The sequence below is a fragment of the Spodoptera frugiperda genome, chromosome 10 (assembly GCF_023101765.2).
Source record: "Spodoptera frugiperda isolate SF20-4 chromosome 10, AGI-APGP_CSIRO_Sfru_2.0, whole genome shotgun sequence".
Classification (NCBI taxonomy): Eukaryota; Metazoa; Arthropoda; class Insecta; order Lepidoptera; family Noctuidae; genus Spodoptera; species Spodoptera frugiperda.
Genome location: NC_064221.1, coordinates 249,015 through 265,464, shown reverse-complemented (window position 1 = coordinate 265,464; position 16,450 = coordinate 249,015). Strand labels below are relative to the sequence as shown.

Sequence of the window (16,450 nt, the reverse complement as noted above, 5' to 3'; positions counted from 1 at the left end):
TTGTCACGGGTGCGAATACACGGACAAATATATGTACACAAATATATATATATATATAGAGCTTCTAGAAACCTGGTGGTCCATGCATTGTTCCTGTCTGGTATTCCAGCTAAAAATGCCTTGTTTTCTATAACACAGACTTTAATAACCGAAGCCTGAGTGGCACCGTTATTGACAATATGAGCACATTTCATAAAAGAAAGGTCTGCGCTGTCATATGAGAGAAAAATAATAAAACCTTTTTGTGTGAGACGGAGAATTTAATTTCAAATTAAGCGGGAGACGCGATGAAAGCCGCCATCTTGCTTTGTGTGTCTATGTACGGCGGTGTTGTTGTGTTGGAAATAGTTTTTGTTGTTGCCAGCCTTAAATAATGTTACAAGGTTTTAATAAAATATGCCGTGTAATAGCGTAATTTCCTTCAATCTCTAATAAGCTCTTTAGAAAAGGAAAAGGTACATTTTTTATAAAAATATTTGTAATTTTTTTGTTTATTTAGTTTGTAAATACACCAATTCTTTACAAAGTTACATTCGTCACTTTTCCAGAAACAACGTCAACGACTTATTTATAATTTTCAGTCTGATACAGGTAGGTACGAAATAAATAATACATTTTCAATGCTAATTTTCATTGTTTCAAAAATGTATGTTAAAAAAGTTGTACCTGCTGTCCATCCGCTATTTACACAATAATATTTTGACACACGAAATTATTAAACAACAACGTCACGCCTTTTATCCCCGAAGAGGTAGGCAGAGGTGCACATTACGCCACGTAATACCGCTATACAATGTACACCCACTTTTTTACAATTTGTGTTATAAGTCCCATGTTATAAGTGCCATTACTGGCCACAATTCCAGACTCCGTGCTATCACTGAGAAATTTTGAAAAAACAGAAAAAAGCCCATGAATCGAACCCGAGACCCCTTGTCCAGCAGTCGCACTTGCAACCACTCGACCAACGAGGCAGTTTTGTTATTAAACTAGTACATTAAACCTACGTAACTATTACTACATATTATTATGTATAGTATAAACACTTTTTTATACTAAACTATTTACTATGCTTACGTCTGTTAGATCCATTAAACTGTGAACTGGTTTATAATGATGGCCGCGGACATTCCATGATTTTTTCCTTTTATTATTTAATTAATTAACAGTAAAAACGTCTTGTATTTAAAATTAATTACCGTGGATACCTCACAGCGATTGTTTTAACAACCGCCCGCTTCCTTGTTTCATATCATAATGATGTTATTTTTTAGATAATTATAACATTTTTTTAAACCGGGACAACACTAATTTAAAAAAACTAATTTAAATAAAATCTTGATAAACTAGAATATTTTTATTGCAGTGTCGTATAAAATCTTAGTCATAGAATAAATAGGTCATATTATCAATAAAATATAAACCATAAAATAATAAATACTACATTCCTACATTTACCTATACGTACTTTACGTTTTAAAATGGTTGGTAACATAACGTCGAAAGAACATTATTTTTTATTCCATTTTCAAAACTTTCAATACGACTGTTGCCAGCCAGTGATTTATCAAATGGATTTCGACGAATTCATATTTTAACTTAAATACTTTTTGGATGAATTGCCAGAGCAAATAATCGGTCAGTAAGCTGCTTTTTTTTGGAAAAATAGTGTGCCAGAGTCTGTAATGGTTCGCCATTTTAATTACAAGCTTGGCTGGCTACATATTCATACTATATTCAATATCGTGCAATGGCTTTACTACACATATTAATATTAATTGAAAAGTACGTACAACACAGTAAAGATGTGACACTGTGACTGTAAACAAAAACAAGCTATAATTACACTGCGTGTTTGTATTGCTATGCGTGATTTTACATTATGTTTTGTTGTTTTTTTTTTGTTTATGCTATGCATATAATGTACATTGTTCAAAACAAGGTCGGTTAAGTTGTCGCAAGCAAATTACTATTGCTGAATTTTTCGACTGCCTGAAGTTTCAGTAATAATTTTACAACTAATAGGACCTATAACATAATTTATTAAGAATATATTTTTACATTAGGTAATACTGTACTTGATTTTTGCATATTGTAAAAAGCAGAGAGGGACTTTAAATAGTTTTATTTAGCTTAACCTATTTGTATTTTTGGATCTAATTTAATAATTGGAATTTCTCCCCCTTTCTGTATTTATAGCGTTTTAGTATAGTATTATTGTATTAATATGGGGCTTCATTGCCTGATGTGAATGAATAAATATACCACAAAATTAAAAAAAAAACATAAAAAATATTTTTATGTATTACTTTAATTATAATATTCTTCTATTGAATTTACAATACTCGGTGGTCAGTTTTTGCTCTATACATTGTATGTTAAGCATCTACTACATATATGCCTACAATAATATATGACGTAGTCTTGGCAACAAAGAATACTTACAACATCGAGAATACATTACAAATGTATTACGTATCATATCGCCGTATCTGCTGCGTAATGGAGTGAACTGAAAGAGATACAACTTGCACACACGACGCCAAGGCTTCAGCCTTTTTCAGTTCATACAACGAACGCTGTTCGTGTATTAAATGTATTTTTCTTTCTTTCTTTTTATGTTTACTGACTCGGCAAACTTCGTACCGCGCCAAATATTTTAAAACCTTCCCTGGACTTCCACTAATTACTCAAGATCCAAATTTGTCAAATCGGTCCAGCCGTTCTCGAGTTTTAGCGAGACTAACGAACAGAAATTTATTTTTATTTATAGACACTTACTGTAAATTTTATTATTTCAAAGGCATGCGTTGTTAGCATTGCACGTGTGAAAATAGGTTTATTTTGTACATTTTCGATGGAAATCTGATAAGTAGCTTGACTCTTAAAACATAATTTATGTACTTACTTATAATAAGCTTCACATTGTTTATAACTTCGTATAAAATAAATACCATTAAATATAAGTAGCCAAATTTCTACACCATTCTAGAATTAATTTATACAGCAAAAACCCCGGAACTTCGTTTGGTACTCTAACAAGCATAACATAAAAATGTAACTGTATCAAAATAACTGGTTACGTATAAACAACATTACATGTAATCAATCAATATGTGTATTATACAATATACTTAATTAAATATATACAGTATAGAAAGCATGGAGTAGGAATCGGAGTACTCCAAAAATACTAGTTACTTAGGTTTGATCAAATTGACCATGGGGTCCAGTGTGAATTCGATAGCGGTGCTTAATCCAGACTTAAACAATGTATAATCTACCAGACGCATATAAACCGACCAATACTTCAATCAATATTGTACTTATGTTGTAAACTAACAATCCAATCAAACATCCAGTACAGAATCAACTTGCACGGTTCTCTTTCATTATTCTTTATTTGATTTGGGATTACGCCTGTTTTGGCATTTCTTCTCAGAGTGATCCGATAGTAAATGACGGACTCGCCTAATAATGTAAAGATTGACGTGTAAAAGTATAAATTACCTTGCAACCGGCTTGCAGAAATAAATAAATATCAATTACCATTAATTATTCATTCATCAACATGTTGTTATATAACAACGTAAAAACTATAGTTAAGTGCGCAAATCGACAAAAACGTGTACTCTACTCCATCTTTGTACTTCTAGTTACAAGTATCAAATTATTAATGAGATCGGTTGATTAGATACATTTTAAAAAGGGTATAATAAAATTATCACGTGGCGTGGAGATCGCGCGATCTTCGGCCACGTGATGGCCATAAGTGCGGGCCTACGGACCAGACGAGACCTGTGCCATCAGACCACCACAGATGGGGGCTAGTAGGGCTGATGCCGATCCGAAGCATTGGACTGCCTAGCGGGTTACCGGGGCTCCAGGTGGAAAAATAGGGGTAGGATTGGGTTGTTTAATCAGTAAGAGTCTGAAACTTCTTTACACCTCGCCCAAGGAGGAAGAAGTCATTAAAAGATTTTCCCCCGGCTCAAAAAAGCACCTCGCGACGGATACACGCCTCGCCCAAGGCATGAGAAATCATTAGATGATTTTTCCCAAAGCAAAAACAAGCACCTCACGTCGGGGGTTTATGAGAAGCGGTTACTATCAAAAAGTTATACAGATGATTTACCTCCTTACGCCTTTAGAAAAAATAAGTGCGTAAATAAACAAAAAGTAAAGCCTTGAACCCTCGTAACGTGTGTAATATGTTATCTGGTAACATTTTAACCTTGTCCCCGCAGCGCGGCCGCCCGGCCAATCCGTACGTTGAACTTGACCGGCTAATTTATACGAATACGAGTATACAAGGTAACATCCATCACTTTGATGTACATTGCAGGTTTTGTTAGAATTATATTGTTATGTTGCTGTGTGTGTGCAGCAATGGTGGTGATGTAATGGTAAGTTATCGGTATTTTCATGTTAGTGAGAAATTACTTTCTTTTAATGTTTTTATGTTAGAGATAAAAAATAGCCCTAAGTAATGTGGTAACACTTTATACCTAGTTTTATGTTAATTTAAATAAATAAAAAATGGAGGTAAAGTACCTTGATGTCTTGTAGGTAGTTCCCAAAAGAGGCTTAAAACCCATTTTGATGAGATTTTTTCCGAAAACCAGTTTATCAACTTTTTAAATTTTTACGAAGAAGTTAATTTTCCGGTCGATGGGAGTGGTTAGCATAATTTTTAAAATTTTGATTATTCGCAAAGAATGTTTCAAGGTCACTTGTATATTGTTACCTTCTATAAAGAAATATCTACATTTATAAGAAAGTAAGCAAGAATATATAAGCAAGTGCTTTAGCTCGGTATTTAATAACGCCTCTGATATTTCGGGTGTCCATGCACGGTGCCGATACGAAACCCACAACAATAGTAGCGGTGGAGTCAAATGTTTTGATATACTCTACCGTCATCACAGGGCAAAGTATACCGTATACTTGTTTATATAATTACTACAAACAATAATTTTCCATACAATTTTAACAAAAAAAATATATACGTATGTAGCTACTCAATGTTTTTGCGATAATGTATCTATGGACACCAGCAGAACAACCTATACCAATCTGTTACAATTATTTATTACATTTCCGACCTTATTTCAAGACAATAAAGTCTAAAATTGATGGCATGTGTATGTATACGGTATACACATGTTGTATATAAACTTGTTTACTTATATACCATTGAGTCGTAATCTTGAACTTGACCTCTCTGTTACATACCGACTGCCAATTATGACCTAATCGGTTTTAACTAAACGCAAACTAACCTTCAGATTATCTACACTTCATTTTAAACCTTATTTAGAAGTAGTTATAATATATTTTGCTTTGTAAGTTGTTGTAGAAATGGTTAGTTTAGCACATATGAGTTTACTGTTGTATAATTACTCTTATTCTCTTATAAAATCCCATATCTGTGTTAAGTGTAAGAAAAAACTCTCAACTGTAAAAATATGTTTTTGAAACTATTTATACATATGTATATTCGTAGGTGTAGTGCATTTTGCACTGACGCATATATTTTTAATTGTGGCCTTTAAAATGATCCTGCAATCAAAGTCAACATTGATCCGGAGCAGGGAACTGCCTAGCGGGTTACCGGGGCTCCGGCTCAAAAAGTAGGGGTAGGAACGAGGTGGTTTTTAGTCAGTAAGAGTCTGACACTCCCTCTCGCCTCGCCCAAAGCTGAAGAAGAAATAGGATGATTTTCCTCACTAAAAACAGCGCGTGGCAGTCCACTGCTGGTCTATGGACCTCCTCTACATAAGATGATAGATCTGCTATACCCTACCATCTTGCCAGGCGGTTCGTAAAAGGTAGTTTAAAATATTCAGGTTTATAGGAGAGAGCTGGTGCCTTATCTCTGTAAAATATATGTATTCCTAGTCAGCGATAACGATACCCACGATAAGAGTGGCAGTAAAATAGTGACAAAAGTACTCGACTATATTGAATTTGATTTCCTTTATAATTATGTACCTTTTTTTCAAGACGAGGACACCTTCAAAAGGCGCCTAGCTTTCTGGGGATAAAAGACTAGGGAGTGTGGGATTTTTACCTGCTCCGGAGCTCCCAGTTATAATTATGTACTTACGTTTTTGTACAAAATGAGAATCTGACAAAGTCCTATAAATAAGTGCAATGACTGACTTATAACGGTACCGCGATAAATAATACGATTAATGTGTCCAATGACCTGCCAGAGCTATCTGTGTAGGTACCTACGTAAAGCTCTTCCGTACTGGAAAATACTCAATAAAGTTTGTTCAAGTTGTAAGTCTTTCTTATAAAGATACACTAGTTTCCAACACCATACTACTATTAAAAATAATATTAGGATCGAGTTACATCGCGAAATGGTTTCGTTATCGGCAACACATTAGGGTACTAGGTTTGACAGCAATAAATTTGTTTCGTTCTGAGGCACTGCGTTTCATTCTAGTATTACTGGCTTCATAAGACTATGTGCCGATATTGTTCAAAGATAGTGGAAAAAAATATAAACAAAAGTCTAACAAAACTTATACAATAATAAAAGTAATTCCATTGCACCAATAATTAAATATTGTTTATACATTGGTTGCTAGGCAACGCGACAGTAGCCATGATAGCTAACGCGGCCCTCACCTTGGCAGCTGCGTGCGCGCCGACACCGCGGCCATCGCGGGTACTGTTACATCGCTGATACCGTGATAACTCGCTACTGTGTCAAATGTTTATACACAACATAAATATGTGTAAAGTTTTAATTCTACGAAACATTGACATTCTTTATTTATTTTATGGAATAGGGGACAAATGAGCAGTCCTGTCACCTGATGACAAGCGATCAACCCCGCCCATGGATACCCGCAACACCAGAGATAAAGGCTGTGCGTTGCCGGCCTTTTAAAAAGGAATACCCTCTGATCTGACAGCCCATTCCACAACAGTTTCGAGTTAGAATCAATTATTTGATCAAACTTCACAGCTATACGTCCCCTATATAACAGACCCTGACTAGTTTTTTGTTTAGGTTGTGAATTGTGACAACGGGTTGTGAATTAGGAGACGACTGAAACTACTGGATGCTAAGTAAATACTGTTTTTTTATATTAATTTTATTTTAGGGCTTTTTTCCTTATAGAAAAATGATATCCCCGTTGTATAAAACAGTGAATATATTTTATAATAAGAATAGATTATAAAGTCTTACTACTACAATTAGTCTATCCACATGTCAAACCAACCTGTTAGACAACTCAGTGTAACGTGTATTATAAATTATTATACAAAAAATGACAGAGACTTTTAGGTCATAAAAAAAACTTGCCACTAAGTAGGTACCTCACCTATATTTTTTTTTTTCTTACATTCATTTCCTTGATAAAACAGGTACACCAATCTGAGATAATTGAAAATGTTTGGATTTTTGGTAAATTTAATTTATTATATACAATATTATCGGCTTACTCACGTAATTGTTTGACGAGGAACTCGACTAAGTCGCAGGTAATTTATTCTTTAAAATAACTAATGTTGGCAATTTGAAAAAAGTAAATAAAAATATCCTAGATGACATTTTTTATACACTAAATATAATATCACATATTTTAATGCCCGAAAGGGTAGGCAGAAGACCCACTTGGGTGTACTTTCACTAATTGTATTACGGATCCTATATAAAAAGATATGTATAATTATTTATTATACTCTTTTTATTAAGAATTGCCATTCTAGAGACTCATATTCATGAGCATAACTCTGCAACGCACGACGCGATTACTATGAGCTTCTAGCATGACTTGAAACTAGTCGAGTACCTTGTCAAACAGTTACGTGAGTAAGCCAAAAAACATAATCATTAATATAGCACGTCTCACGAAAGTTATAGTATACACAATTATATTATTTATACATTCTATATCTGACCTATGAAACTGACCCTTATTGCATTGATAACCAAATCATCTACACTTATTGTTTTCATCTTTCTACGTATGTTAACACAATTGCACAGTAAACTCCTTCTTATTTCATAACACATAAAGATTATTTTCTTTAGAACTATCTTCGTATAAAGTATTGCTGTACAATGAAGTAAATAAAAGAAACAAAGACATTCCGATAATGTGACAAAGTTCCATCGTCACAGCTGTGATTACGTAAATAAATAGAAATAAGCAGATAATGGAACCAAAGTACATTAATTAATGTATTATACGCTAGGTAGTGTAAATGATTACTGCAATATACCTACACATATATACTGACGTATATAGACACGTAGGTACCTATAGTGTATAGGTATGTCGCTTAAATATCCATCACAATAGAAAAAGTCATATGTAATTTATATTATAATATTTTACTATGTACATTTATAAACCTTGTAATGTAAAAATATCATAATGTTATAATGCCCATTAACCCGGCGTCATGGGGGTTGGGTCTGTGCGACCCACCAAATTTTATTTCGCTTGTAGTTCGGTTACTATGCGTGCGACGTTGCTGCTCTTCTCAATAGCTGGAGCTGTTGAGTTGTCCTACGCGTCGCAAGCTACACGTTAGTCGTGCCACGGCCGCAGTGGGAGATACAGGAGCACAAAGTTAAAAAAGGTACGTGAGACCCATCCCCGCAGTCGGTGTAACAATTTCGCGCCATTTTGTATACATATTGTTTAACTTATTATCTGTGTTTTTATCATTTTTATTTTTGATTTTTATTGTTATTTACAATTGTAGCTGGTTATATATAGTTCTATGTATTTTATTTGTATTTTTTGTAGGTACTTAGTAAAAATGGACCGTGAAGAGGCTGAACGACAGCGTATTCTGGCAATTTTACAAGAGTCTGACTCTGATACTGAGTTCTTAGACCAGGATGTGTGTGACGAAGAAGATCACTTGAGTGAGCGTAGTATTTCAATTTACACAGAACAGGATATCTTAGAGTCTGATAATTATGATATTCCACTGTCTATTCGATTGCAATATATCTGCGTAGAACATATAGTACCTTTCTGTGCTGACTGTACCAAAGATAATGATTCCAAATGATTCATAATTTATTTTCTAAATTTATTTAGTTACCTACAAAAAAGTGCCAATAAATTTTAAGACTGATTGTTAATTAATAATAATATAATTACATTTAAGTAGAAGAGAAAATGTTTGTTGATAATTTTAGTTCATTTTTTTTAAATGTTATTATATATAATTAAAACATAATATAACATAATATTTGTGTTTTATTTAATCACAAATATGCCCAAAAATATAAACACGCATAAAAATAGTCTTTGTTATTTATAAATTTATTGAAATAATTTCGACATTATGAACGGGTCGGTGAGACCCACCCCAACGTCCGTGTAACACTTTTCCACCCCCATGACGCCGGGTTAATCTATCTCTGTTCCAAATTTCATCTCAGCCCCTTCAGCCGTTTTGATGTGAAGGGGTAACAAACAAACAAACAAATTTTCGCCTTTATAACTTGTGAAGCCGCGGACGAAAGCTATTGTTGTTATTAAGATTGACTAAATAATGACGTAGATATATTATTTAAAATCAGGTACCTACACATATTCGTGGGTCGATAACACTCCTGCCAATGAACTCATGATGCACTCTCTCAATCACTTAAACATTTTATCTCAATATTGAGACAAAATATATTTCTTCAACTTCAACAAAACTTACTTGAGACTCTGATACAACTTGTAATGTAGTTAAACAACTCATTGTTACGTTCTCTTGTGTCAAAAACTATAAACATTACCGCCGTACTCTGAGTAATTTAATGATTACTTAACCCAGTCCTTAGCAATTCTTTTCAGAATAAAATCGTTACTAAGGAATAGTTTAAGTAACTATTAAATGTCTCCGAGTGCGGCAGTTAGATATTAGCCTTACATTTTTAATTCCTTTTTTTCGTGTTTGTAATTTCGTCAATGAAAATAAAACAGAACGTTCCAAACAATCAAATATCAATTTACAACGAAGGTTAATATCGAAAAGAAAATGGGGCCAATACCTGTTGTCACGACACTCACCGGTACTTAATTACTCAGGAACAATTTCAATGAAACACAATGTCACTAATCACTCGTATATTTCAATAAATACTCATTTATCTTGGGGAATATCGTGTCACTGGTGTACTGGCTGTACGTCACGTCCATGTGGTTCCAGCGAGGGTCCTCCACCTTCACAGACTCTATCACATTCGGTATCTTGCTGACCAGCCACTCCACGTCCTTGGTGTCCACTAAACCGTCGTTGCTGCCGTATATACACACGAATGGAGCCGTCACCGCACTGAGGTTGTACTTCGGAGGCTGCTCGCTACCATACACCACCAAGTTCTTCTCCTTCCCGTAGTTGAACTTCTCAAACCTTCTACTCTTTAGACTCTGTCCGTACCGCGCGATGTTGTGCAGTGACGTCCCCGCCGGGAAGTGGCCGTACAGGTTCCTCGTCGTCTCGTTTGTAATGGAGCCCAAATGAGAGGAGTCCACGTAGTCGAACACATCCATTAATTGCTCACACAGCTTCGCAGTAGCATGTGACAGTTGACAGAAGAACGCACCGAACTCTTGGGTTATTGCCCCCTTAGCGAATATTTCTACCAGACCGTAACTCTCCAGCGGCCCTTCTAACACCTCGAAAGTTTGTGTTAAAGTTCTAAATATTTTAGATTTTGTGTTAAATTGTCTGGCGGCCGGAGCCAAACCGATCACTAGTTGCACTTTGTCACAGTAACCAGGTCTCTCGGAGCACATCACGAGGAAGGTGCCGCAGCCCTGTGAGAACCCGATGTAGTTCAGCTTGTCGAACCCGGTGTGCTGCAGCACATGGTCTATCATTGCTGGCAGGTCGTAGTACCCGATCTCGTCGATGTAGAACTTCCAGTACTCGGGGTCTTTGTCGGGGTTGAGACGGATATGGTCCCTGGAGTAGTAGTTCCCTCGGACGTTGCCCACCCAGAGGTCGTAGCATGCATCAGAAATCAGGTAAGCCAGTCCAGCATTCGGACCTGAGTCTATGAAGGAGTCGGAGCTCTGCAGCAGGCCATGCACCAGCAGCACTGGTGGAGATCTCTTCCTCTGGTGGCAGTTCCTGGCCTGGACGATCCTGAACATGGTGAGGATGTAGCCATCGTCGGTGACTACCTCGTGTTCCTCGGACATGTATCCATACTCGGCGGTGAGCTCGGTGAAGTTAAGCAGGGAGTCCTTGGGATACCCGAGCTGCGCCTTGATCTCCCGGCGGATGGGCAGCCACGGCGTGCGCACCACGTACCCCACCGCCACCACGGCCAAGGATACGAGAACCACTTTAAACGTGTGAAACCGTTTCGACGCCATGTTATCAACTGACCGGAGCACCTTCGCAAATAAACTAATCTATATGACACATGTATATACACACAGCTCCGTATGTCCGCGCGTCCGTCTCCGAGGCACCGAGTGAAAATATATCCTTTTGTTAGTGATCTGACTTTGGTTTGTCATTCCATTCTTATATTTTTCCTTCCTGTTAATTACTATAATTACCTAATTGTTCTACCGCTGACCTAAGTGCTGTTACTGTAATGATATAGTTATTAGTACTTGCAAATTATGGGTTTCATTTTGCGTAATCACTCTTCTTCAACTGCCGTTTAGAATTAACTCGACATATTTAATTCAAATAATTACTATAATAACATTAATGAACATTTACTAACAAGCTATAATAACATTATTACGCAATAGATGATAAAGTAATAGATTTCTTATCAGTAAAATAAAATAGCACGAGCGGTGTCATGACGCAAACTAGTCTACTAGACGTAATTAAAAAAATACACGTCACTCCGTTGTCAGCTAATAGTAAACATTATATGGCGCCCTGTGACTTTGCTCGCTACAATTTGTTACTACAATCCCACACTTTTAATATAAAGTGTAAATAATATTGTAATTGTATAAAGATGTATTGTATCTACTTTATATTAATTTTATTCTAATTACAGAAGGACATCAACACAGCGTAACGATGACTAAATAGAAGAAAAATACAAAATAAACAATGTAATTATTGAATATATAATACAACTTCATTGTTCCGTTTCTTATTTACCTTCTATACGAGTAATACAAAAATGAATCGTAGAATGTGTCACTGAGCGCTAATCTCGAGAACAGCTGAACCGATTTTACTAACTTTTTGTTAGGTTTGTTGTTGTTAGGAGAAGGTTCTTATGTAAGAAAAAATAACAAAGTTGCGCAAAAAAATCCAAGGCAAAACAAAGTTCGCGGTGTCCACTAGTTAACATGTTATTCGCTATCAATTAACTGATGTAAGTATATTTACATACAGATATTAGAAGAAAAACCCGAAAGAAGAGATTGCGAGGACGTTCCCCAATGAGACGGAGCGATCAGGTGAAGGACTCGTCCTCAAAATTGGAGGCGCGCTGGAAGCAGACCATCCGCTCAAAATGCAACTCTAATGCTGCCCATGATCTTCAGACATGATGGACCGTCGAGAGAGAGAGAGAGAAAAAATCCTCCAAAAAATCCTAATATTACTTTTTCTAAGTATCGCAACAATTAAACCAATGAGTATTATATATAATTAAAGTTTTCTTCATAGATCTACCACAAAGAAAACATTTGAATGAATCTGGGAAAAGGTCAAGAAAAACTAGCTAACAAGGTCTCATTCTCATTGCGGAACTGCAAATGTTTGCGGGACTCAGTGCATGTATACGACGTACAATGTCTTATTTATGTTAATTTACAATGTGGTAAGAAAATAGAGATCTCTGTATAAACTTGAACCATTTCGTCTACTATCTCCAACCTGCCTGGCACGTGTTGAGATTGTGACCAGCCCCTCCTAAGTACAAGATCCGGTATACATATAACCCACCAGTGGGCTGTTACGGGCTGATGATAAAGTCTAAGTCAAAGCATTTATTTTAATTAATACTAAGTCAGGGAGTTTTGAAACGTCAAATTGATATGTACGTCAATCAGTCTGTCAGTGAAGCTAGGTGCTCGTTCCAAAGTGTGTGTTCAATATTATTTAACACAATGGTTCCCAACTGTCCGCAGGTGGTGGAGGTCCGCAGATAGCAAAGAATGGTTCGAAATAAGAAAGGTACACAAGACAACGCCTAATAAAACATCATAGTTAAAACTCAAATAAAATGCACGTCACAACTGACTGGATCAACTGGTTTCAACAATAAAAAGTTCACAATTTTTACGAAAACGAACCTCACCACTTTGGAGTAAATCCTATTTAGGGACCACATGAAGAAAGTAATAGGAATAGTGGTCCCTGGCCTAATTGGTCCTTGAACAACAAAAGGTAGGCAACCCCAAATTTAACAAATGAGTAAGTAAACATACATACATACATACAAACATACATCAAATATGTAGGTAATGATATAATGATAGACGTAAAATGATATATTTGTATGTATTAGCATAGCATTTACATATAAATCACTACCAGCTCACCAACCGGTTTTGTTATTCACCTATATATTATATTATATAGCACATATATACTAGTTTACGGTTTTTTTTGGAATTCGGTTGTACGACCGTACGACCGACTCCAGTGTTGCCGCACTGGACAATTATTAGTATTACTTCTAGTGTACTTCTATTCTAGTATTCACTACATAGTATAAAACAAAGTCGCCTTTTCTGTGCCTATGTCCCTTTGTAAGCTTAAATCTTTAAAACTAGGCAACGGAATTTGATGCGGTTTTTTCTTAAATAGAGTGATTTGAGATATGTGTATGTATAACACATGCATAATATATTACTATTGCACCCATGCGATGCTGGGACGGGTCGCTAGTTTTAAATAAGTTAATTCGTAAGACATACTAAATTAACTAAAAATCATGGATTACTCACAAAATAGAGAGCTTTTCTCCATTAAAAATACTTGAGTAAAACGTATAAAATATTTGGACAACAACCAGTGGGATTTAATTCTTTGTAGCCTTATTTTTTTTAAAATGCTTCTTTTCAATAATTAACTCCTTTGGCGAAGAACAAGCAAAACACTGTGTACCTATTAGTACATTAGAACAATACAAAAAAGTGATGATTTTTTTTCAAAAAAATATCAAAATAATTACCATGCTAACCTTTAATAAATATAATATAATTACTTAACAAAGTCTAGACCAAAAATTCATAAAATTTGCATATCTTTGTATATAAATTAATGAGTTTTTAGTAGTACTTTGCTATAATGTTAGCCCAGGTATTATTACCTAGAATACCTAGTATATATGTTGGTTCCTAGTCCATATGACGTAAATGCATTTTCTATTATATTCAGGGTGAATGTCATTTGTTTTTTTTATTTGTCGACAGTCCGTGGCAGCATTATTAGACACACTCTTGTTTTTGTTCATTTTGTAATACATTTAAATGAGTTTACTCACTATTTATATTCAATACTTTTACGTCAGGTTAATTGTATTATTTAATTTGTATAAATTAAATATATAATTACATTGTGAACCTACTTGTACACACGTATTCATTTATTTTGTCATAAATGGTTACATTGTATTATATAAGGCGTGACGCCTTCTTAATCCCCGAAGAGGTAGGCAGAGGTGCACATTATGGCACGTAATGCCACTGTACATTCTGCTTCCACTTTTCACAATTTCTGGTATAAATCCCATGTAATAAGGGGTGAGCCTATTGCTCTAAAAATTCCCAGACTCCATGCTACTACTGAGAATTTTTTCGAAAGAGATTTCTGCTGACTCGAACCCGAGACTCCTTGCCCGGCAATTACACCTGCAATCACTCGACCAACGAAGCAGTCATTGAATATTATCATTCTATTAGGATATTGAAAACAGATTACACAATCTTAATGTTAGATCAGTAACTATCTAACTAACGCTTGATTTGATAACACATAAGTACCGACATGTAATTAGTAGATATATAGAAATTATCAAAGTATACAGCGTGTAACAAAATACCCATATACATCAAGAAGCACTGAAGAATACAATCTCTATAAGAAGCTTGAACAGAATCTCTATAAGAAGTTTCAGCGAAAATACGTTTAAAAAAAATGTACCAAATACTTGTTATCGTATGGTTCTTGATTTCAAATCATCATACAATCGTATCACAACACTATACAGGAGTCACTCGCTAATTACGAAACATTTCTTCTGTAAATCTGATCGCCTAGTACCTGTATCTACCTAATTTTGATGTTCGGTTTCGGGAATTTTATGTATTGGAAAAATTCATAACTTTGTTCCATGAAAACGTGAGTTTAAAAAAGCCTTCCCGTATCGTTTGTTATGTTGTCTAGAAACCGTGCACTTGATATGTATACCCCCTTTTTGTTACACGTTGTATAGAAATTATCACAGTATTTATAAACACAGTTAGTCGGTTGGTGATAATCTGGTATAATCTGATTGTCGCACGCGGAAGGTTGCGGCCGGTTAGCATTGACCGAGCAATTACTCGCTTTAATCAACATACCTATAGAATAGATTTCCTTTAATTAAACACGCTTAGTAGGTAAATAGAGAATCTTCGAGAAACAATATCTAATGTTGTTTTATGTACACAGTTTATGATATTTTATTTGTGGTAACTTAAAATGATTTCTGTCGTAAATACAACAATTAAAACATGATTCATTCACATGATTCTTTAAAAATCCTTATGTTTTTTGCACATATTTTTTCAGTAAATAACACTTAATATTTTCATCTTGATTTAATATGCTGGTACTTTTAATTTCATCATCATCATCATCAACAGCCTATAAAAGTTGTTATTGCTGTCAAAAGGCCTCTTCTCACACGGAGAAGATTTGAGCATGAATCACCATACTGTTCGATGCAGATTAGCGACCTCAAACTTGGAATTAGAAATTATAAGCCCAGGTTTCCTCATAATGTTTTCCTTTACCGTTTGTCAGTGATATCTAAATAATCTTAGAAAGTATATATTATAATTCGAAAAAAGTCACATTTGTACTTTGCCGTTGGTAGGTTTCGAACACACTCTGATGCCTGAGAAGGGTGCGTCTTAAACCTCAGAGCCACAACAATTAAAACAATAAAATTCTTAAAACTTACAATTTGAAAATCATTAAACTCACTCTTTAGCCGTACCTAAGAAAAATCATGACAACGATGTAATTAAAAAATGAGTCATTGTTTCTCAAACTATTCTTTCTACGACAAAAAAATACAAATAATAAACCATATTTTATTATAATAATCCCATAATGAAAATGATGAAACTACAGGGTAGCTATTATTATTATATGGGCCATTTGGAAGTAACACGCGATTCAATTTAGCAGCGTGATTAACGAGTTATCTAGACAATATCAACAAGTAATATCCTCACGTCGCCACATCTACGCCACATTACAG

At 35.1% G+C, this 16,450-nt stretch overlaps 2 protein-coding genes across 2 annotated transcripts in view; both read right to left on the bottom strand.

Annotated features, from left to right (window-relative positions):
- The window catches only part of LOC118277641 (uncharacterized), a 230,047-nt gene that overhangs the window by 87,333 nt on the left and 126,264 nt on the right, over positions 1 to 16,450 (bottom strand). The gene's annotated exons all lie outside the window — the stretch shown is intronic.
- LOC118277642 (lipase 1) lies at positions 10,095 to 11,460 on the bottom strand. The gene has a single exon (XM_035596534.2). The coding sequence runs from the start codon at positions 11,364 to 11,366 to the stop codon at positions 10,098 to 10,100; it is 1,269 nt and encodes a 422-aa protein (XP_035452427.2). The 5' UTR covers positions 11,367 to 11,460; the 3' UTR covers positions 10,095 to 10,097.

What these genes read in the sequence shown, in the direction of transcription:
- LOC118277642 (XM_035596534.2), bottom strand. Translation starts at nt 11,366, where the DNA reads ATGGCGTCGAAACGGTTTCACACGTTTAAAGTGGTTCTCGTATCCTTG.